Source organism: Dipodomys spectabilis, unplaced genomic scaffold (assembly GCF_019054845.1).
Source record: "Dipodomys spectabilis isolate Male_0828 unplaced genomic scaffold, ASM1905484v1 ptg000095l, whole genome shotgun sequence".
NCBI classification, from domain to species: Eukaryota; Metazoa; Chordata; class Mammalia; order Rodentia; family Heteromyidae; genus Dipodomys; species Dipodomys spectabilis.
The window spans coordinates 24,489,768-24,513,972 of record NW_024870772.1 but is presented as its reverse complement, the minus strand read 5'-3'; the positions used below and the strand labels follow the sequence as shown (position 1 = coordinate 24,513,972).

At 40.4% G+C, this 24,205-nt stretch overlaps 1 protein-coding gene across 3 annotated transcripts in view; it reads left to right on the top strand.

Annotated features, from left to right (window-relative positions):
• Ift88 (intraflagellar transport 88) overlaps positions 1 to 24,205 on the top strand; it is a 121,756-nt gene that overhangs the window by 1,054 nt on the left and 96,497 nt on the right. For 2 of the 3 annotated variants that reach the window (XM_042685625.1, XM_042685624.1), the window contains exons 2-4: positions 4,936 to 5,031; positions 8,778 to 8,840; positions 23,679 to 23,735. In XM_042685625.1, the coding sequence (XP_042541559.1) occupies positions 4,942 to 5,031; positions 8,778 to 8,840; positions 23,679 to 23,735 (210 nt within the window). In that variant the 5' untranslated portion in view covers positions 4,936 to 4,941. The remainder of the gene's footprint in view (positions 1 to 4,935; positions 5,032 to 8,777; positions 8,841 to 23,678; positions 23,736 to 24,205) is intronic. The other variant, XM_042685623.1, reaches the window with a different exon arrangement.

Genomic DNA, 24,205 nt, shown 5'->3' with positions numbered 1-24,205 from the left:
TGACTTAGAACAGAATAGTCTCATTCTTAAACACCTAGAAGCTGGCCACTGGTGGCTCACCCCTATAATCCTAGCTGCCCAGGAGACTGAGATCTGAGGATCATACTTTCAAAGCCAGCCCTGGCAGACAAGTCCCCAAGAGATTCTTTTTTTTTGGGGGGGGGGGTCTGGTCATGGGGCCTGAACTCTGGGCCTGGGCACTATCCCTCAGCTCTTCAGCTCAAGGCTAGGGCTCTACCACTTGAGCCACAGCGCCACTTCCGGCTTTTTTCTTTTTGCTTATGTGGTGCTGAGGAATCGAACCCAGGGTCTCATGCATGTAAGGCAAGTGCTCTACCACTGAGCCACCTTCCCAGTCCCCCCCCCCCCCCCCCCCCCCCGAGATTCTTATCTCCAATTAACCACTCAAAAACTGGAAGTGGGGCTGTGGCTCAAAGTGGTTGGGCACTAACTAAGCCAAAGAGCTCAGGGACAACACCTAGGCCCTGAGTTCAAGCTCCATGACCCACAAAAAACAAAACCAAACACCTAGAAATTGTTTGTTTCTGGACTTTTCCATTTAATAGTCTTGAATTCCTGTTAACTACAAGTAACTAAAATGATTGAAGGTAAACCGATGTGTAAAAGTAATCTATATCTGTATCTGTAGATCTGTATCTGTATTTTTATGTCTTTATGTAATTGTGTGTGTCGTTGAGAAGTGAACCCACAGCCTTATGTATGCCAGACAAATGCCTACTACCTCTAGAGTGTTTTATATATGTTAACAACTAAATACCTTATGGAAAGATTTTTAGAATGACCATGCCTATATCTATTCATCCATCCATGGTTTGGTTGGTTGAATTTCTTTTCTTTTTTCCTTTTTTTGAGACAGGTCTCTCTCTGCAGCCCAGACTGGTGTCAAACCCTTGATCTTCTTGCCTTAGCTCCTGAATTATAGGATTACACATGTATACCACTGCACCTGGCTTGAAGTAATTACATCTATCTGATTGGCATATACTCTCATTTTAGTGAAGTTTTATCTTTGAGGACTAATTACAAATTAACTCAAAATAGATTGATCAATAACTTTTGTAATAGCTAAAACCTTTAGAAAAAAAAGCTATGTGTGAATAATCTTCATGTTGGTTTAGGCAATTAGGTATAATACCAAAGACACAAGCAACCAAAGAAAAAGTAGTTATATTATGCAACAAGTAAAGGCTTTAGTGCTTTGAAGAATACTGTCAAAAAAGTGAAGATACTACACAAAATGGGAGAAACTATTAGGAAGGCTTTTATGTATCCAGAACAATATGTATTCTTATAACCCATGTGAGACAAATAGCATGATTTTAAGAAATGAGCAAAAATCTAAAGAGAAATTCTTGAAAAGCAGTGTCTTAGAAACACAGGAGAACATGCTCACTATCACTAGTTGGCAGGGAAGTACAAATGCAACCACAGTGAGGGCTGTATTCAAAAAGGGACAGTAACTAATGTTGGTTAGGACATGAGTTGAAAACTTCATGCACTACTGGTGGTGTGTGAAATGTTGCAGCCACTTTGTACATTATGTACATTGTCTGGAAGCTCCTGCACAAATTAACACAGTTACATTTGATCCGGTGGTTACAGTCCTAGGTATATATGGGATAGAATTGAAAATTCTATCTCATTCATGCAATTCACTCATGCAAATTCACTCATGCAAAAATTTGGTTATGATCATGAAAGCAATGTAGTTCATAAGAGCCATTAAGAAATGTAATCCTAGCTACCCAGGAGGCTGAAGTTTGAGGATCGCAGTTTGAAGCCAGCCTGGGCAGGTAAGTCCATGAAACTCTTATCCTCCTGTTAACTACCAAAAATGCCAGAAGTGGGGCTGTGGCTCAAATGGTGAAGCACTAGCCTTGAGCAATTAAAAAACAGAATTGTTCAGGGACAGAGCTTAAGCCCTGAATTTAATCCCTTAGACTAGTACAAAAGAAAAGAAAGGAAGAGAAAAGAATAGATAAGGGAAATGCAAATACATATACTCCAGCCATGAATAATAATGTAGTACTACACAGTACATTATAGATGATCTGTGAAAATGTACTAAGTTAAAGAGACCAGATTGGAGAGACCACATACTGAATGGATTCATGTACACAAAATATGTAGAACTGGCAAATCTATAGAGGTTGAAAGAATTCCAGTGGCTTCTGAGGAAAGTTTGAATGAAGAGTGACTGCTCCAGGGTGTCAGGATGAAGAAAATGCTCTGGAGTTAGTGGTGATGGTTGCACCCCTTTGTGAACATACTAAAACCACTCAATGGTAGAATAGAAAGGGGAATAATAGAGCATATCTCAAAAATTAATAATCCTTCTATTTCAAAGTGTCTATGCAAGTAGTTTTAAGGTTCCAAGAAGCCACATATATTTGGAACTATGCTGAAAAATAGATAAAATGGAATTTTCTTAGGAATTTAGTAAATTCCTGAGCATACTTAGAATGATACAAGCTGTAGAAAGTAGACCCATGCCATATTTCTTTTCTTTTGCTTCTGTTTCCCCTTCTTCCTTCCCTGCCTTCCTTTCTGGTTCTGGGCCTTGAACTTGAACTTGGAACCTGAGCAGTATCTCTGAGCTTTTTTTTTTTTTGTCTGTCATGGGGCTTGAACTCTGGGCCTGGGTGTTGCCCTTCAGCTCTTCAGCTTAAGGTTACTGCTCTACCACTTGAGCCACAGTGCCACTTCCAGCTTTCTGGTGGTTTATTGGAGATAAGAGTCTCAGACTTTCCTGCCCTGGCTGGCTTTGAACTGCAATCCTCAAATCTTAGCTTCCTGAGTAGCTAGGGTTAAAGGTGTGAGCCACCAGCGCCTGGCTATCCCTGAGTTTTTTTGCTCAAAGCTCTACCAATTGAGCCACACTTTTACATCTTGCTTTTTTTTTGGTTAGTCATGGGGTCTGAACTCTGGGCCTGAGCACTGTCCCTCAGCTCTTGAGCTCAAGGCTAATGCTCTACCATTTGAACCACAGCACCACTTCCAGCTTTTTTTCTGCATATGTGTGCTGAGGAATCGAACCCAGGGCCTCATGCATGCAAGGCAAGCACTCTACCACTGAGCTACCTTTCCAGTCCCATGTCTTGCTTTTTTTTTTTTTGTCAGTCGTGGGGCTTTAACTCTGGGCCTGGGAGCTGTCCCTCAGCTCTTCAGCCCAAGATGAGTGCTCTACCACTTGAGCCACAGTGCCACTTCTGGTTTTCTGAGTGGTTTGTTGGAGATAAGAGTCTCATGGACTTTCCTGTCTGGGCTGGCTTTGAACTATGATCCTCAGATCTCAGCCTCCTAAGTAGTTGGGATTACAGGCAATGAAGCCCTCGGCACGCAGTGAAGTATTGTATTTCTTAGCAAATTACTCTTCTACCCTCATAATTTCTTTCCAAAAATATTGACTAGGTTTGAGAGACACTTGTGGAACTCCAGATTCTCAAGGAATTGTTTACAGTACAAGAATGTGGTAATCACATTTCTCTTAGGCTTCTATTTTGCTTTGCTTTGACTTCTATTTTATTCTACATTGCACTTTTTTCTTAGTATTTTATGTGTAGCAAGTTTATAGCACTTTTACAGTGAACCTTATACTTGCGTATATTTTACCACTAATACTTTCTGTACTTAATCATATATCCATGCATTTCCTCCCCTTTATCATCCGTTTTCTCTTATTGTATTTCAGAGCAAATTACAAACATTAAATGTCCCTTAAATACTTTGGAATGCATATTAATTATAGTTTTGAATTTGTTTACACTTCTTTCTTTTTTTAAAAATTAATTAGTTGTACAAAGGTTTGAATTCCAAGTCAGGTTATGAGTATAGTGTATTTTGATCAGTGTCACCCTTATCATTATTCTTCCTCATCTCTACTCAGAAGCTAAATAGTTCAAATTTTACATAATGTGCATTGAATACAATAACTATTTGCTTACCCTTCCTACTTGCATTCATGCGTCTTCCCTTTTCATTTTCTCCCTGACAGAACATGTTTCAGCTTCCTGGTGTAATTTTGCTAAACAGTTTGCTAGTTAACAAGTTGGAGTTAACACCACTGGGACTCTTCCTCTAGCTATCCTTTAGTCAAATTGTTTGGGTATATATGCATATAACCCTGCATACATTATCATGTATATTTGTATTTTAGATCTTACTTCCATAAGAGATAAAGCATATACTCTGAGTCTGACTTACTTAACACATTTTTTTATATTTCCATCTATTTTTGTGCAAATGATATAATATTCTTTCTAAATAGATAAGTAAAAAATCATCATTACACTTTTTGGTGAGAATATAAATTATTGCAACCACATTGGAAGTCAGTTTCTACCAGTGTAATGGTGTTTTCTTCCTTGCTATTCCTGCTTACATTTGTTGTTCATATTTTTGAGCAACAATTAAGATGGCCAGTCTTACTGGAGCAAGATGGAATCTCTGTGTTGTTTTGATTTGGTTTATCAGAAAGATTGTAAGTTATATGTTATTTGAAATAAGTATTAATTGTTGAGACTGAGCATAGGTTAGTGGGTTTGCTTAGTGTATGCGAGGCCCATGGCTTCAATTCCCAACATTAAAAAAAAAAAAAGAAGAAAAAGAATGCCTTTTTTTTTTTGGCTGGGAAGGTGGCTCAGTGGTAGAGCACTTGCCTTGCATGCATGATGCCCTGGGTTTGATTCCTGAGCACCACATAAGCAAAAAGAAAAAAGCCGGAAGTGGCGCTGTGGCTCAAGTGGTAGAGTGCTAGCCTTGAGCTGAAATGCTGAGGAACAGTGCCCAGGCCCAGAGTTCAGGCCCCATGGCTGGTCCCCTCCCTTCCCCCTACTCCCCCCGCCCCCCCCCCCCCCCCCCGCAAAAAATGCCTTTTTTATACCAACAACATGTCACATTGTTGTTTTTTCATAGGTACAAATGATGCAAAATGTGCACCTGGCACCAGAGACAGATGAAGATGATCTGTATTCTGGTTATAATGACTACAACCCAACCTATGATACTGAGGTAAAAAAAAATGAATCTGTTTTTTTTTTTTAATGTTGATTTTTAGCTCAGAGGCCCAGCTGGTTCATAAAGACAGGATCTTAGCCAGGCACCAGAGGCTTACACTTGTAATCCTAATTACTCAGGAGGCTGAGATCTGAAGATCACAGTTTAAAGCCAGGTTGGGCAGAAAAAGTCTGTGTTTCTTGTCTCTAATTAACTAGCAAAAAGCCAGAAGTGGAGCTGTGGCTCAAGTGGTAGAATGCCAGCCTTGAGTGGAAAAAGGTAAGGGATAGCATCAGGGCCGTTGGTGCAAACCCCAATACTGCTCCCCCCTCCCCCCCAAAAAAGTATTGTCTGCTTTTCTGTTCTTTAGAATAATTGAATAAGCTGATTAAAAAACTTAGAAAGTGCTATTAGTAACAAGACTAATTCCCAGCAATAGTAACAAAAACAGCAGCAGGGAAGATAAATGGTTATTTATATATGAATTTAGAATTATATACATTTGGGGCTGGGAAGTTGGCTCATTGGTAGAGTGCTTACCTTGAATGCATGAGGCCCTGGGTTCAGTTCCTCAGTACCACATAAGCAGAAAAAAGCTGGAAGTGGCACTGTGCCTCAAGTGGTAGGGCACTAGCCTTGAGCTGAAGTGCTGAGGGACAGCGCCCAGGCCCAGAGTTCAGCCCCCATGACGGACCAAAAAAAAAAAAAAAAATTATATACTTTTACTTTATTTTATTTTATTTTTTTGTCGGTTGTAGGGCTTGAACTCTGGGCCTGGGTGCTGTCCTTCAGCTCTTCAGCTCCAGGCGAGCACTCTACCACTTGAGCCACAACACCACTTCCAGTTTTCTATTGGTTTATTGGAGATAAGATTCTCACGGACTTTTCTGCATGGGCTGGCTTTGAACCACGATCCTCAGATCTCAGCCTCCTGAATAGCTGGGATTATAGGCCTGAACCACCGGTGCCCGGCACTTTTATTCTTTAACATAGTTATTTGAATGTCTTAAGTTAGATGGATTAGCTGAAGTTATCTGAAATTACTTTTTGTAATTTGAAATGGCATGTAATTATTTTTTTAATTGCTATGCAAGGATTTTATAGAAAAATTAACAGATAGAGACGAATTTGAAGAAAAGCTAAAATCATAGAAACTATCACCCCCCAAAATTAACTAGTAATATATAACCTGATAATGAGCTAATTCTTTCATCTTTGATGTTTTTTCCTGTATATAAGTGCATATCTGCACATATGATTGTACACTGTCTTATCTGTCTGTCTAAAATCTATCATCTATTTTGTGCTGGTACTGGGGCTTGAACTCAGGGCCTCCCTCCCTTGCTTTGCTTTTTTGCTCAAGGTTGGTACTTTACCATTTGAGCCACATCTCCATTTCTGGCTTTTTGGTGGTTAATTAGAAATAAGAATCTCACAGACTTTCTGCCTGGCTTGGCCTGAGATCCATAGATATTAAGATTATAGTCATGGGCTGCAAGTGTTAATACTATATACTCTCCTTTATAATACTTGAATTATATGTGAACATTTTCCAAAGTTGGTGTAAATTAATAAGACCATTAAAATCTTGCTTTCTCCCTAGTTATTAAGGTAATTCTTTCTCATTGTTGAAAACTAAGTAATGATACCGTCTTTCCAAGATAACTGCTGCTTTTATTTAACAACAGTTTTAACTGCTACTGTTATATAACTTATTTTTTTCTTTCCTTTATACATAAAAATGTAGCTTTCATTTACCATGGTTGAGATTGAAGTAGCATTTACGTGTGTGTGTGTGTGTGTGTGTGTGTGTGTGTGTGTGTGTGTGTGTGTGTGTGTGTGTGTGTGTGTATTCAAGCCCTGGGAACTGTACCTGAACTTTTGTGCTCAAGGCTTGAGCTACAGTTCTATTTACTGCTTTTCTCTTTACTCTTCTACGTTCAACTACATCATAAGCAAATCATGTCTTTCTAAATATTTAGATAAATAGGAATTTTGTGATTACAAACACTGAAAATATAATTCAGGTTGATTACATGTATTTTCTTTCCAGTTCTCTAGTATTATAAATAATATGGCAATAAACAATTTGTTGTATGAATAATTTCTGTGTTTTGATGAAACATTTTTAGAACAGTGTCTCAGGTTAGAATGAATGGATGACAGGGTTGAATCTTCTTCTTTTTTTTTTTTTTTTTGGCTAGTCCTGGGCCTTGAACTTAGGGTCTGGGAACTGTCCCTGAGCTTCTTTTGCTCAAAGCTAGTGCTCTACCACTTTGAGCCACAGCACCACTTCCGGCCTTTTCTGTGTACACAATGTGGTACTGAGGAATAGAACCCAGGGCTTCAGGCATGCTAGGCAAGCACTCTACCACTACGCCACATTCCTAGTCCCGGCCTGAATCTTCTTAAAACAGAGGAATTTCCTACCTCTTTAGGTTGTTAAGTTGTGCTTTCATGATATCATTTCAAGTGAATACTTAGGATATTAGACCCCCAACCAAATTATACAGCAAAATAAAAATGTTTGGTTTATGCCTGGTTTTCTTTGGCTCTAATTAACTATAGTAATAGCAAGTTAAATACATTACTTAATCGCTTGACTCTGTTGCTTAAGAGGTTCATAAAATATACAACTTGTTAATTAAGGCACAAAGAAAAAGTTACAAAAGTAATGTTTTCTGTTTGTAACTGTTGGTATTCTTTGTTTGTTGTTTAATTAACACTTAGTGATTAGTCAAATTTTACTAGGTTTATGAATCTCAGAAGACATACTTTTACACAAAGATCTGCCCAAAAGTAGTAGTATAATTAATTATTTACAAGTTGCAGTTGACTTTATATTTAATACAAAAGTTCTTGGGTTTCATGTCTAAGAATTGTAAACTTATTTAATGTTTTTAGTTGATATGAAAGGCTGTAGATAAAAAAGAATGCTTGTGTGTCATAAATGTTTTCAAGTGCATTGTAAATCCCTCCTACTTGCAGATTTTTAAAAAAGTTAATTAACAGTGATTTTGTTTAATATGTATTGTTTATATTTATTTATTTATTTGTCTTTTTTTTTTTGCCAGTCATGGGGCCTGAACTCTGGGCCTGGGCGCTGTCCCTCAGCTCTTCAGCTCAAGGCTAGTGCTCTACCACTGGAGCCACAGCGCCACTTCTGGCTTTTTCTGCTTATGTGGTGCTGAGGAATCGAACCCAGGGCCTCGTGCATGCGAGGCAAGCATTCTACCACTGAGCCACCTTCCCAGCCCTTTTTTTTTTAAGTACTAAGGTTTGCATTCAGGACCTTGAAATGTCCAAGCATGTGCTCTACCACTTAAACCATATATCCCCAGCCCTGTATTAATTTTTTTAAACTACAGCTTTCTGAGGTAGGGATGGTAGCCTGATCCCAGGGTACAGGAAAGAGAAGGGAAAAAGATAGAAAGGGAACAGAGGAAGAGAGAGATGAGTGAAAGACATTTGAAGTCTTTTACTGCTCTGGTTAGTAGGAAGAGAAAAAGAGAGGAAAGGCCATATCCTTCAATGCAGTTCAGTATAGTATCCTTGAAATTGACCAATAAAATATATCCTCTTCTTTCTGGAGGAGGAAGGAGCCTTGATAATTTGGAGGGAGATTTGAAGTCCTTGAGCTGTACCTGTTTGGCTTTAGCTGAATTACAGAGGATCTTAAGTACCAAATAGAAGAATTTAAACAATTTTTTAAAATCCAATTATGCTTAATTTTAAATGTTCAATTTGCCTTTGCATTTTAGGAATTGGAAAATGATACAGGTTTTCAGCAAGCAGTGAGAACTAGTCATGGCAGAAGACCTCCTGTAAGTAATATTTTAAAGTTATGATGAAAATCACATCATAAAAATTTGCCATTGTAGTAATTTTTGAGTGTTCAGTTGAGTAAAGAAAGGATAGATCCTTTGTCATTTTGATTAATCTAAAACTCCATGCTCATTAACTATCCTTTGTTTTCCTCCATTTCTCTAAGCTCAGGAATCACCATTCAGCTTTCTCTTCCTGTGAACTTGGATGCCTTCTTTGCCTCCCTTAAGTGGACTCATAAAGTGTTATTGTTGTTTTCTTTGTATTCTTTAGCACACAAAAGGTCTTTTGATTTGATACAATTTCATTTGTCAGTTTTCTTTTGTTTGCTTATGATTTTGGCATCATGACCTAAAATCACCACCAAAACTAATGCCATGAAGCTTTCTTTCTATGGTTTCTTCTTGGAGTTTTGTAGTTTAGGTCTTAATTTTCTACTTCAACAAAAAGATGTTGGGAGTTTTATTGAAGAGAGATTGTGTTGAACCTGTAGATCATTTCAGGTAGTATGAAGGAAATATCTTAAGTCTTCCAAATGAGGAACACAGAATAACATTTCAATTATGTATGTCATCTTTAGTTTGTTTACTGGGAATTGAACTCAGGGCCTTATACTTGCTGGGCAGACATCTACCACTTGAGTCACACTACCAAGCTCTTTGTGTATTGGTTGATTTCAAGATAGAATCTCACTTTATGTCTGGGCCAGCCTAGACTGCAGTCTTCTTATTTGTGCTTCCCTATATCACTGAAATGGCCTGTACTACCATACCCAACCACTGTGTGCTTGAATCATGACTCCCTAATCTCTGTCTACCAAGTAATTAGGATTACAGGTTGAGCTTGCCATATCCTTCCTCCCCTCTTCCCTCCTCCTCTTTTTTTTCTCTCTTTTTGTGTGCTTGGTATTGAATCCAAGGCCTCATGCATATTAGGCAAGTACTGTACCATAGCTTTTTGCAATGTTTCAGTGTGTCAAAAATGAATTTTTAAAAATTATTTTCATTAACATGCTAAATTAGTTTTTGTATATGGGGAGCCAGTACTGGAGCTTGAACTCAGGGCCTTGTATTATTGTTTGCTTTTTTTGCTCCAGGCTGGTGTTCTATCACTTGAGTTATACCTTGATATATTCGTTTCTATTACTTGTAATAGAATAACCAAAGCAGGCAAATTTTGTAAGTAAACTGTTAAGTCTTAATCTTTTGTTCATCTGCTCTCAGCTACAACGCTTCTCTTCAGTAGCTGGTGTTTTAGTTGTAAGCATCTGCACTCAACTTCTATTTAAAAAATATTTTATTGTTATTATTATACAGAGGGTTACCACTTCATAAGTCTGGTAATGAGTACATTCTTTTTTGGGCAATATTACCTCTTCCTTTGCTTTCTCCCTGTTTCCCCCTCCTGTTCCTGCCCACAAGTTGCATAGTTCATTTTTTACATAGTGTCTACTGAGTACCATGATTGCATTTGTTCACACTTCTTCCCTTCATTCTGTACTACCTTTTGTACCTCAAAAGACAAAAAGCAACAACAACAATTAAAAAACCCTATAAGCAAAACAAATGACACCTATGCCATCACTACCACCACCAACCCCCTCCCCCCCCCATGTTTCTATTTCCTGGAATTGGTTTCCATAAAAGTGTTTAGTGGAGTTACATCCTAGAGTTTCTCTCTTGAATATCCTTTAGTCTCACTGTGTGTGAATGACTGGAGACCTGTATTTTAGATATAACTTCCACATATGAGAGAGAGCATGCTCTGTTTGTCTCTGAGTTTGGCTTACCTCACTTAACATGATTTGTTCTAGGTCCATCCATTTACCTGCAGATGACATAATCTTACTCTTTCTAATGGATGAGTAGAATTCTATCATGTGTATGTACCACATTTTTGTGCATTTTTGGGTGGGGGAGGTCGGTCATAGGGCTTGAACTCTGGCCCTGAACGCTGTCCCTCAACTCTTCAGCTCAAGGCTAGCATGCTCTACCACTTGAGTCACTGAGCAACTTCTGGTTTTCTGAATGGTTTATTGGAGACAAGAGTCTCATGGACTTTCTTGTCCTGGCTGGCTTTGAACCAAGATCCTTAGATCTCAGCCTTCTGAGTAGCTAGGATTACAGGTATGAGCCACTGGTGCCCGACTTATACGTTCTTTTTAAAATATTTGTATTATCTTTAAGTAGTTGTACATTCACCAAAGCAATTTATGAAACTACATCTTGATCAATGTTACCCCTTTCAACATTCTTACTTCCTTCCTAACTCAGTCCTCTTATTTACCTTAATTTTGGGTTATATAATGAATTTTTTGTCATTTAACAAAGCAATTTATGATACAATGGATTTTTTTTTTTAGTTTTCATTATTTTGTTGTTGTTTTAGAGGTGATTTGGGGGGAGGGGAGAGCTACTTACTTTTACATATGTCAGGCAATAAGTACATTTCCTTCCTTTGGCATCATCTGTACATTTCCATCCTTTGGTATCATCTGTTCCCTCATTCTATCCCATTCTCTCCCTCTCATCTCCATCCATGAGTTGCTTGGTTCACATTCATCAATGTCCAATGCAACCAGTAGGCTCCACTGCTGCACTCTTTCACCGATTTGCCATTGAGTCTGTGCCTACCCCCTACCTTCCCTCAGATGTGCACATGTATACATTATATAGGTGGTAGAGAATACAGAGTCATCTAAAAAATGGTAAGACAAATTAAGAAAAGGCCCTTTGTTTCCTTATCTTTGGAGTTCATTTCAGTATGTATATTATTTTATATACATATGAGGAGGTGATTGCGTATTACAATTTAGTGCTTTTCTCCTAAGACTATTCTCTTTTTTTGGGGGGGTGTTGGGGTATTGGGGATTTTCTTTTTCATTTATTTTTCCTCTTTTTAAATTTTTTTTTATTATAAAGATACTGTACAGAGGGGTTACAGTTACATGAGTAAGGTAGTGAGTACATTTCCTGTTGAGCATTCAGGTGGTAGAGTGCTTGCCTTGAGCTGAAGAGTTCAGGGACAGCACCCAGGCTCAGAGTTCAAGCCTCACTACTGACAAAAAAAAAAAAGGAATAAACCAAGGAAAAAAAGGAAACAAACCCTGCAAACCATACAATAAAAAAACTCTCGTTTCTATTTCTTGGAGGTCACTTTGGTAAGCATCACTTTATATGGTCATATGCACATAGATATTGAGCCATCATGATCCTCTCCTATGACTATCCTTCTTTGTTCTCACTGTGTGAATGTTTAGAATACTGTTTAATCAATCATGTCCAAGTGTAATTATTTGTCTTTTACTATCCATTGGATTTACTTGTAGATTTATAGGCACATTCTAGTTATTACAAATGAGGAAAACCATGTAGCCTGTGTTTCTTTGGGTCTGGCTTGCTTTGCTTAATGTATTTTCCAAGTGTTTCCATTTTCTTTTTTTTTGGTCCGGTCGTGGGGTCTGGGCCTGGGTGCTGTCCCTGTGCTCTTCAGCTCAAGGCTAGCGCTCTACCACTTGAGCCAAAGCGCCACAGCGCCACTTCCGGCTTTTTTCTTTTTGCTTATGTGGTGCTGTGGAATCGAACCCAGGGCCTCAGGCATGCAAGTCAAGTGCTCTACCACTGAGCTACCTTCCCAGCCCCTCCATTTTCTTATGAATGTGGCAATATCATTTTTTCTGATGGAAGCATGGAATTCCATTGTGTATTTATACTTTTTTTTTCTTGATCCATTCATCTACTGAGGGACATCTGGTTTCATTCCATATCTTAGAAGTGGCAAACAATGCTGCAGTGAACATGGTTGTGCTGGTGACTTTCATGCGGGCTAGTTTGTGGTCATTTGGTAAAAGCCCAGGAGTGGGATTGCTAGGTCATAGGGAAGCTAGGGAAGCTATATGTTTAACCTCCATACTGCTTTCTAGAGTTGTTGAAAAAGTTTTTGTATTCCCATCAGCATTCTCTTTTGGCCACATCCCTGCCAGCATCTGTTGTTATTAGTTTCCTTGATAATGGCCATTCTAACTGGGATGAGGTAGAATCTCAATGTTGTGTTTTTTTTACAAAACATTTTAAAATTATTATATTTTTAAGTAGTTGTACAAAGAAGTTCCCATTCTAAAACAGTATATGATTACAAGGTGTTTGACAACATTGTCACCAATCGCTCCTAACCCATCCCTTCTCTCACTTTTTTAAAATTGAGATTAGGTGATTACATAAATTTTACATATTTCACAGTTTTGTGGACTAGTGATACTTAAAGTCACAAACACAATTTAACCTTCACAAGGCAAATTGTCCTTATCATGGTCTATAAAGTTTGTGAATTCTTTGAGCTTTGACAATACAAATTATTTCTTCCATATCAGGTGATGATTACATTTCTTTCCTTTTGCTTAGTGTAGGCTGTCCCTCTTTCTTTCCCTCTCATTCCTCCCTTCCCTTCCCTGTCTTTGGGTTGCTTAGTTCTTTTTCTTCTATGTCCAGTGCAGCTGATGGGCCCCTTTGTTGTATGTTGTTCCGTTTCCCACTTACTCTGTTCCTCCTTCTGGCTTCTTTCCATTGCATGCATATATCTACCCAGTATATGATCAAGAACATGGAGTCATTTAGCAATGATAGGACAAAGTGAGTGGTTGTCCTTTGTTTCTTGAGTCCTGTTTACTTTGTCATATCTTCTTGCATTTTGGCTTTAGTATCCACATATCAGGGAGACCATGTGCCGTTTGTCTCTTTGTTCTTGGCTTACTTTGCTCAAAATAATCCGCTCTAGTTCCATCCACTTCCCTGCAAATGCCATTATTTTGTCCTTTCTAATGGCTGCATAATATTCCGTTGTATATACCACAATTTTTGGATCCACTCATCAATAGTGTGACATCTGGGTTGTTTCCACATCTTGGCTATTGTAAACAATGGTGCAATGACCATGGAGGTGCATGTATCTTTGTATACTGGTTCCTGTTGTTCAGGGTAGATGCCTAGGAGTGGTATGTCTGGATCATAGGGGAGGTTATATTTAGCTTTCTGAGGACCTTCCAGATTGCTTTCTAAAGTGGTTGTATTAGTATACATTCCCACCAGCAATGTAGTAGGGTTCCTCTTTCTCTGCATCCCCGCCTCCCCCCCCCCTCCCCCCCCTGCATTTTTTGTTGGTCGAATTTAGGATGTGGGCCATTCTGACTGGGGTAAGGTACAGCCAGGAATGATGAACATTTCCTCATTTTCTTTGCCATTTTTATCTCTTCTGAGAAGTCTCTTTTTAGTTCCCTTGCTAATTTCATGATTGGTTTGTTAGATTTCTGAGGGATTAGTTTCTTGAGTTCCCTGTGTATAATGGATATTAGACCTTTGTCTGATATATTGCTGGTAAATATTTTTTTCCCAATTAGTTGGCTTTCTTTCTAGTTTGGTTAGTATTTCTTTATCTATGCAGAAACTTATTTTAAGGTAGTCCCATTTATCGAGTCTCTCTCCAATTTGTTGTGACCCTAGGACTCTGTTCAGGAAGTTCTTGCCTGTGCCTATAAGTTCAAGTGTGTCTCTGTCCTGCAGTAGTTTCAGAGTATCAGATTTGATGTTAAGGTCTTTAATCCATTTTGAGTTGATGTTAGTGCATGGTGACAGGCTAGGGTCCACTTTTAGTTTTCTGCATGTGGCCACCTAGTTTTCCCAGCACCAGTAGTTGAAGAGGTTATGATTCTTCCAATCTAAGTCTTTGGTTCCTTTGTCAAATATAAACTGACTGTACGTATGCGGTTTTATTTCTGGGTCCTCTAGTCTGTTCCATTGGTCTTCCAGACTCTTTTTGTGCCAGTATCAAGCTGTCTTTGTTATTATAGCTCTTTGGTAGAGCTTGAAATCAGTATTGTGATCCCTCCTGCATTGTTTTTTTTGCCTAGAATTGCTTTAGCTATTCTAGGTCTTTTGTTGTTCCATATGAATTTTTGGACTGTTTCCTCTATTTCAGTAAAGTATGTCATTGGGATTTTAATGGGAATTGTATTGAATGTGTATATCAATTTTGGTAGTATGGCCATTTTCTCTATATTAATTCTGCCTATCCAGGAACATAGGAGATCTTTCCATTTCTTGGTATCCTCTATGATTCCTTTTTTTAGGCTTTTATAGTTTTCATGAAATAGACCCTTTACATCTTTGGTTAGGTTAATTCCTAGATACTTTATTTTTTGAGGTTATTGTGAATGGAGTTGTTTCCTTGATTTCCCCTTTCTGCTTGTACATTGTTGGCATACAGAAAGGTGACTGATTTTTTTTTTTTTTTTGTCGGTCATGGGGCTCGAACTCTGGGCCTGGGCGATGTCCCTCAGCTCTTCAGCTCAAGGCGAGCGCTCTACCACTTGAGCTACAGTGCCACTTCTGGTTTTCTGGTGGTTTATTGGATATAGGAGTCTCACGGTCTCTCCTGCCTGGGCTGGCTTTGAACCGCGATCCTCAGATCTCAGCTTCTTGAGTAGCTAGGATTACAGGCGTGAGCCACCAGCGCCCGGCTTAGGTGACTGATTTTTCTGGGTTAATTTTGTATCCTGCTACTGTGCTGAAGTAGTTTATAAGCTGTAAGAGTTTGGAGATGGAGCTTTTGGGATCATGTCGATATAAAATCATGTCATCTGCAAAAAGAGATAGTTTAACTTCTTCCTCCCCTATGCGGATCCCTTTAATGTCTTTTTCTTGCCTTATTGCTCTGGCTAAGGATTCCAGAACTATATTTAAGAGAAGTGGAGAGAATGGACATTTTTGCCTTGTTCCTGTTTTTAGGGGAATTGGTTGTAGTTTTTCCCCATTAAGTATAACATTGGCTGTTGGTCTGTCATATAAAGCTTTTATTGTTTTAAGGAATGTTCCTTCTATTCCTATTTTTTCCAGAGCTTTTAACATGAATGAGTGTTGTACTTTATCAAAAGCCTCTTCTCCATCAATGGAGAGATATTCATGTGGTTCTTGACCTTGGATTGGTTGATGTGATGGATTACATGTATTTATTTACATATGTTAAACCATCCCTGCATCTCTGGGATGAAGCCTACTTGGTCATAATGTATGTTTTTTTGATACATTTCTAGATTCTGTTGGCTAGAATTTTATTGAGGAGCTTTGCTTTGCTTCTGTGGTCATCAAAGAGATTGGTCTGTAATTCTCTTTTTTTATTGGGTCTTTGCCTGGTTTGGGGATGAGTGTGATACTGGCTCCATAGAATGAGTTTGGGATTACTCCTCTGCTTCTCTTTCTCTGAAGAGCTTGAGGAGTATGGGTATTAGTTCCTCTTTAAAGGTCTTATAGAATTCTGTTGTGAATCGATCTGGTCCTGGGCTTTTCCTTGTTGGGAGGCTTCTGATTGCTTCCTCTATCTCATTGTAGGTTATTGGCATATTTAATTGTTTTATTTCTCTTTGGTTCAGTTTGGGCAATTTGTATTTCTCTAGGTATTCATCCATTTTTGCTAGGTTTTCCTTCCTTAGTGAGTATAAAGTCTGGAAATATTTCTTTATCATTGTTTGGATGTCTTGGATGTTTCTTATAAGTTTTTCTGTGGCATCTCTAGTCTTATTAATTTGGGTCTCTCTTCTTTTTTTAGTTAATCTTGCCATTGATCCATCAATTTTATTGATTTTTCAAAAACCAGCTTTTTTTTTTTTCTTTTGGGTCTGGTCGTGGGGCCTGAACTCTGGGCCTGGGTGCTGTCCCTCAGCTCTTCAGCTCAAGGCTAGCACTCTACCACTTGAGCCACAGCGCCACTTCTGGCTTTTTTTTCTTTTTGCTTATGGGGTGCTGGGGAATCGAACCCAGGGCCTCATGCATGCAAGGCAAGCACTCTACCACCTCACCAGCTCTAGAAAAACCAGCTTTTTAAAAATTAATTTTATTGATAGCTTTCTTAATCTCTATCTTGTTAATTTTAGCTCTTGTTTTGGTCATCTTACCCCATTTAGGTTCAACTTTTTCTTGTTTCTCTAGCAGTTTTAGTTGCATCATGAGATTTTTTACTTGGTCTGTCTCTGTTTTCTTGATGTGCACACTGAGAACAATAAATTTGCCCCTCAGGACTGCTTTTGCTGTGTCCCATAGATTTCTTTGTGATGTGTCATCATTTTCATTGAATTGTAGGAACTTTTTTTTTTGTAGGCACTTTTTAATTTCTTCTGTGACACTTGTGTTGCTCGGCAATGTGCTGTTTAATTTCCATGTGTTTGAGTTTTTTTCTACTGTATGCCTTGTTACTGAGAACTAGTTTGATTCCACTATGGTCAGATAGAATACAGGGGATTATGTCAGTCCTCTCGTATTTGCTTAAATTTGTTGTATGAACTAATATATGATCTATTTTAGAAAAAGTTCCATGGGCTGCTGAGAAAAATGTGTATTGGGTTGTTGTTGGGTAGAAAACTCAGTGTATGTCGGTTTTCTGCTTGAGAGATGACATCATTTAATTCAGAGACTTCTTTGCCAATTCTTTGGTTGGTAGTCCTGTCCTTTGGAGAGAGTATTAAAGTCTCCTAGTATTATTTTATTTGGATCCATCTTTTCCTGTAAATCAGAGAGTATTTGCCTAACATATTTGGGTGCACTGATGTTGCGTATAGATTGACAATGGTGATAAACTCTTCATGGATTGTCCCCTGTATTATGTAGTTATCTTCTTTGTCTTTTCATAATGATTTTAATGTAAAGTTTATTTTATCTGGTATCAGAATGGCAACTGCTGCCTTCTTGCTGGGGCATTTGCATGGTAGATCTTCCTCCATCCTTTCACTTGGAGTTTGCTTTTATCTTTGGCTGTTATGTGGGTCTCTTGAAGACAGCAAGTTGATAGATGTTGTTTTCTGATCCAATCTGTAGTTCTTTTTGTTTTGATTGGTGAATTGAGTTGGTTAATATTTATGGTTATTATAGAGAGGTATATTGTGTTTCCTGTCATTTTCTTACTTTCCTAAGTTTTTCTTCTTTCCTTCCCTCCTGTGTTTACTAAGTTGGTCTCCTAACGATATCTATCTGGTATGGATCCCTGTTCTTGATTGCTTTCTTCGGATTATAATCCCTTTCTTAGTATTCTTTTTAATGCTGGCTTATTGTTTATGAATTCATGTAGTTTTTCTTTATGATTAAAATTTTTAGTTTATCATTGAATGTGAATGCTAGCTTTGCTGGATATACCAGTCTGGGCTGGCAGTTACTGGTTTTCTGGGCTCAGATGGTTCTTTCCCAGGCTTTGTTGCATTCAGTGTCTGTGTGGAGAGATCTGCAGTGATTCTAATTTTTTTTCCCATTGTAGTATAGCTCCTTCTTTTGTGTGCAAGATTGCTTCTTTATTGCTAAAATCTAGCATTTTTACTATTATGTGCCTAGCAGTGTTCCTCCTGGGATCTTGCTTGTTAGGTGTTCTGTAGGCCTCTGTTATGTAGGTAAGATTTTCTCTTTTACGACTGGGGAAGTTTTCAGTGATGATCTTATTGAATAAGTGTTGCATTCCTTTATTCTGGTATTCCTCCCCTTTGCCCACCCAGTTAAATTTCTTGGCTTATTCTGCTTGTTCTTAGGCCTCCCTTTGCCATATTTTGAGTGTTTTTTCCATATCTGTTACTTTTTTTCCCCAGTGCCTGCATTTTGTGTTCAGTATCTGATATTCTATTTTCCATTTCATTCACTATTAACTGTGGCTTCCATTGTGGTTTGCATAAGGAAATTGAATTTTTCATAGAGGAAATTGAGCCATTTATAATTTCTACATCATTCCTTAGAGTATTAATCTCATCTTCTCATCTTTTACCATGGTTTTTTTTTTTTTTTTTTGTCGGTCGTGGGGCTTGAACTCTGGGCTTGGGCGCTGTCCCTGAGCGCTTCAGCTCAAGGTGAGTGCTCTACCGCTTGAGCCACAGCGCCACTTCCTGTTTTCTAGTGGTTTATTGGAGATAAGAGTCTCACAGACTTTCCTGCCTGGGCTGGCTTTGAACCGTGATCCTCAGATCTCAGCCTCCTGAGTAGCTAGGATTACAGGCGTGAGCCACTGGTGCCCAGCTCCACGGTGTGTTCTTTATCTATTTTTGAGTGTATTTATTGTTTGAGGGCCTGGATCTCTTTTGATAGCTCATTCCTTTGTTCTTTCAATTTCTGATGTTTCTCATTTTAATTCTTGAGTCATTGCTTCTATCATCTCTTGGATGTAGAGTTTGACTTCCATTTCCTTTTCACTTCCCCTGGCGTTCTTCCCTGTGTGGTTGCTGGTCTTTGGGTCTGGTTTACTATCTTGGCTGTTGATGAATTTTGTAATTTTTCACTGTGATTTTCGTATGTGGATTCAGGGATTATTGGAGACCAATTCCAGGCTCTGATTGTTTTGGTCACTAGGTGACTACTTTTGTTTGGTTCTGGATCTGTTCCTGGATCAATTGATGTAGCTTGCTCTTGGCCCTGGGTAGGTTGAGAGTACTTTACTTGGTCCAAGGTTCTGTTGTAGGAAGGGCTGCTTTCCAGCTGTGGGTCTGGCCCACTTAGGGCTAGATTGTGGCGGGCAGACCCACTTCCCCCTCTGCTGGGGTGTGCACTCAGATCCTGACCAGTCAGGGGCAGGCAGTTAAGATAGCTAGGATTCCTGCCTAGGACCCAGGTAGGGTTTCTTCAACTGTCTACTGGATAACCTAGGCAGTTCCTGCCTTTAGTCAAGGACTCCACATCTTGACTGTTTGTGTTCCCTCCAAGGGGTGCTGTTAGTCAAGACTGGTGGGCTGGGTGTGCCCACTGGTTGCTGGTGCGCTTGTACAGCTCTCAGCCTCCTTAGGACTTGTAGCCCAGGTGTTGGTGGGGGCAAGGTTAATTTCTGGTGGGTTATTACCAGTGCTGGTCTCCCATGGCAGGGGGATTAGTGGGGAGTGTGTGTCCCTGTGGGGTACTCACTTTTCCTAGTACTGGTTGGGAGCTGTCTAGTGGTCTGTGGCAGATGGCTGTTGTTGTGTGCTGTGGGTTGCTGGTCAACACTGTGTTCTACGTTTGTTGAGATGATTGTGGGCTGTGCTAGGTAGTGGTGCAGGCTAGGTCTGTGTTTCCCAGCCTTTACCACTGTTTGTGCTGTCCCATTTGGTGCTGCGGGTCTGGGGTTCTTCACTGCTGCCGCCCACTTGCTCCAGGCTCGATGATTCTGCTAGCCGGTGCTGGGAGGCACAGGGTCGCACTTTGAGTCTGGGATCCTTTGCTACCGCTGCCACCACTTTGGTTGCCGCTATTGTCCCAGGCTGGGCTGTGTTGTTTAAACAGGCCTGTATATAGAGGCGCCACACCACTCTGCAAGTCTGGGGTCGTTCGCTGCCACCACTGCAGTCACTGCCACCCCGAGCTGGGTAGGGGAGACAGGCGCTGGGCTGGGAGTCTAAGGTTATTGCCCGCTGCTGCTGCCGCCGCTGCCACCCCAGGCTGGGCTGGGCCATTTTTACAGGCCAGTGCTGAGAGGTGCTGTGCCCATCAGCAAGTCTGGGGACGCCTTGGGCTGGGCCTGGCCACTTACAAGGGTCGGTGCAGAGAGGCGCTGTGCTGCGCTGCGAGTCTGGGGTCGTTAGCTGTCACTGCCGCAGTCACCACCTCCCCAAGCTGGGTTGGGTGGCTTCCATGGTGCAGAGAGGCACTGTGTCCTGCGGCGAGTCTGGGGTTGCCCTGGGCTGGGCCTGGCCATTATGAGGGCTGGTGCAGAAAGGCACTGTGCGGTGCTGAGAGTCTGGGGTCGTTCGCTGCCACTGCAGCAGTCACTGCCGCCCCGAGCTGGGATGGGCTTTTTCCGCAGGCCGGTGCAGGGATTGGAGTCATTCCCTGCCCTGGGCTGGGCAGGGCAGTTCCCACGGGCTGGTGCCGAGACTGGGCTCGGCTGTTCCCGCGGGCGGTGCAGAGTTCGCTGCTGCCACTCTGGGCTGGACTGTTCCTGCAGGCCCATGCAGAGAGGCAGTGCGCTGCGCACCTGAGGTGGTTCCCTGCATGGCCGGCTGCTGCTCCAGGCTGAGCTGGGCTGCTTACACCGGCTGGGGAGAGGTGCCGCGGGGGTGGGGTGGGGTTGGGGGTTGAGGTAGGTCCTCGTGCAGGTTGTGCATTCCCAGTTTTCTGTTTCTGTTCTCTGGGTCGGCACCGGCTCTTGGGAGCCTTGGGATGATTGTGGCTCTGTGGTCGCTGGTGGGTCCTGAACCAGGCGCTTGAGCGCGGAGCTCCGGCGGGGAGCCCCGTCAGCCGCAAGGGGTGGGGAAGGGACTTCACGCTTTACCGTCTTTGTGTAGGTTCTGAGGTTTTTCCCTTTACCTTTTTTCACTTCCTGTCACTGAGTAATAGCCTTTTTTGTTGTTGTTGGTCTTTGGAGATACGGAGCATTGAAACCTGAACTCTCTGTTTCTATTTGGTTGGAGAGAGCTGCAGTGTTTCCCTACTGTTCTGACACCATCTCGGCCCCTCCTCAATGTTGTTTTGATTTGTGTTTCTTTTATGGCCAGTGATATTGAACATTTCTCATTGTGTCTATTGGTCATTCTTTTTTTTTTTTTTTTGGGTCCGGTCGTGGGGCCTGAACTCTGGGCCTGGGCGCTGTCCCTCAGCTCTTCAGCTCAAGGCTAGCGCTCTACCACTTGAGCCACAGTGCCACTTCCAGTTTTTTTTCCTTGTTTGCTTATGTGGTGCTGAGGAATCGAACCCAGGGCCTCTGGCATGCAAGGCAAGCGCTCTACCACTGAGCCACCTTCCCAGCCCCTATTAGCCATTCTTATTCTTCAGAGAATTCTCTTTTTTAAGTCTTTAGCCCATTTATTAATGGATTTGTTGTTTCTTTGAGGATTTATTCTTTTGGGGGGGTTTTTTGTGCACCAAGTATATTTTAGCTATCAGGCCTTTGTCTGATGCATAGCTAGTAAAGACCTTCTCTCATTCTGTGGATTTTGTATTTGTCTTGCTAGCTATGTACTTTGCATGCAGAAACTGTTCAGTTTGATGCAATCCCATTTATCCAGTCTTTCTTTAATTTGTTGTGATTCAGATTTTGACCTGTGCCACAAAGCCTTTGTGTTTTGCCTGTCCTTCCCTGTGATATTTTCAGGGTATCTAGTCTTTTTTTTTTTTTTTTTGGTATCTAGTCATATTGAGGACGTTGATCCATTTGGAATTGATTTCTGGTGCAGATATATAAGGATCTAACTTCAGATTTCTGCACCTGTCTTTCTTCCATCCTGTGTTTTTAGCTCCCTTATCAAAGCTTAGGTAGCTATTGGTCTGTAGGCTCATTTCTGGGTCTTCTATTCCATTGGTTTTCAGGCCTATTACAGTAGCAAGCTCTTTTCGTTTTTTTTTTGCTTTTGTTTTAATTACTACAACTTTGTAATAGAGTTTGAAATTTGGCATTGATATTCCTCCAGCACTGTTCTTCCTGCTAAGGATTGTTTTTGCTATTCGGGGTCTTATATTATCCTATATAAGTTTTTGGATTGCTTCTTCTATATCATTGAAGAATGTTGGTTTTGACATGTATTGCATTGAATTTTTTTTTTTTTTTTTGGGTCCGGTCGTGGGGCCTGAACTCTGGGCCTGGGCGCTGTCCCTCAGCTCTTCAGCTCAAGGCTTGCACTCTGCCACTTGAGCCATAGCATCACTTCCAGCCTTTTCTGTTTATGTGGTACTGAGGAATTGGACTCAGGGCTTCATCCATGCTAGGCAAGCGCTCTACCACTAAGCCACCTTCCCAGCCCTGTTGCTGTAGTCTTTTGAGATGGCAAGCCAAGCATAAAGGAGTCTTAGGGTTTCTTCCTTGGCAGGCCCTTATCTCCAGAGTTTTTCTGCAGGCTAAGTCTGTCAGAAGCTATGTTCAAATTCTCAGCCATGCTTGTAAAAGAAATAGATGCCCGTAGGACAAAAGCAGCCCAAATTCAGACTTGCCTCCCTAGCCTTCCCTTCTTGTCCTTATTTTGATATCTGGTGGTTCTGTACTGTATTGGCTCTTTTTCTAGTGCATTTAAATGGATCTTTTCTTTAGGGTGGGGACGGGGAAGAAAATCAGTAGGTTTAACTCAGGACCTGTGTTTGCTAGGCTGGTGCTATACCATTTGAAACCATGTCCCAGTCCTGCTTTTTGCTTGCCATTTTAGAGACAAGAGTATAGTAAACCTTTTCTTCTTGGACTCGCCATGAACTAAAGACTTCTAGATTTTAGCCTTATAAAAAGCTAGGATTAGAGGTGTAATCCACTAGCACGTGGCATCAAACTGAGTTTTAAGAAATTACTTTGTTTCCTGCCTTTTGAATCATAAATAGCATCCCTCTATGAGTGGCATTTCATCAAATATTTCAAACAAATAGGCCAAGCAGCTAATGTGTTTAGAACACTTACTCTTGCATGGTCCCATATGATCTAGCTACAACTGTGTGATTGGTATACTTTGTATCTTTATTTGAAAGAGGAGCAGATTTAGGTTGAAAGGTATTAAAAATAAGCACAGTTGAGAGAGAACTGAGATTCAAAACCAGTTCTCTGCCTCTACTTCGTGTATCTGTTCTTCAGGCCAGTGCCTGGTGGTACTGAGAATGCAGCAGGTTTAGAGTGATCGATGTGAGCGTAAAGGCAGACCTTTCTTGTCAGTACCTCAGACCATTCCAAAATCCCTTTTCTCTTTGAAAATGAAATTCAAATAGAATCTTCTCAATATTTCATATAACTGAGCTTCTTAACAGTGAAGATAATTTAGAAGAAATCATACTAATTTTTATGTAACTATTTTATTGATATCTATATTTTTCCATTTCTTTCCCAGTTTCTATTAATATAGCTTAATGTGAATTCTGTTAACTATGTTCTTTTTCCTCCCGAAGGTAACTGCTAAAATACCAAGCACGGCAGTTACTAGACCTATAGCTACTGGATATGGGGTAGGTTTTTGTAAGCTGAAAATATTAAGATGCTTTTTCTTATACATAAGTTCACTTGAGGCAGTTCTAAACAATCTCAGCTGGCTTTCAGGTCAAGATTCAGATTGATTTTCCATTTCAGAGAGTGACAGACATTAAAAAAATGCATAATATGATTAACTAATTTGAGCTGTGTGTGTGTGTGTGTGTGTGTGTGTATGTGTGTGTATTTGTTTGCCAGACCTGGGGCTTAAATTCAGGGCATGGGCACTGTCCCCGAGTTTCTTTTGCTCAAGGCTAGCACTCTCCCACTTGAGCCACAGCACCTCTTCTGGCTTTTTCTGTGCTTGTGGTACTGAGGAATTAAACCCAGGGCTTCATGCATGCTTGGGCAAGCACTCTACCACTAAGCCACATTCCCAGCCATGATTTGAGCTTTTTAGTCAGTTATTATATTACCTTCTTCCATTTATGTTTGTGAATAGACTTCT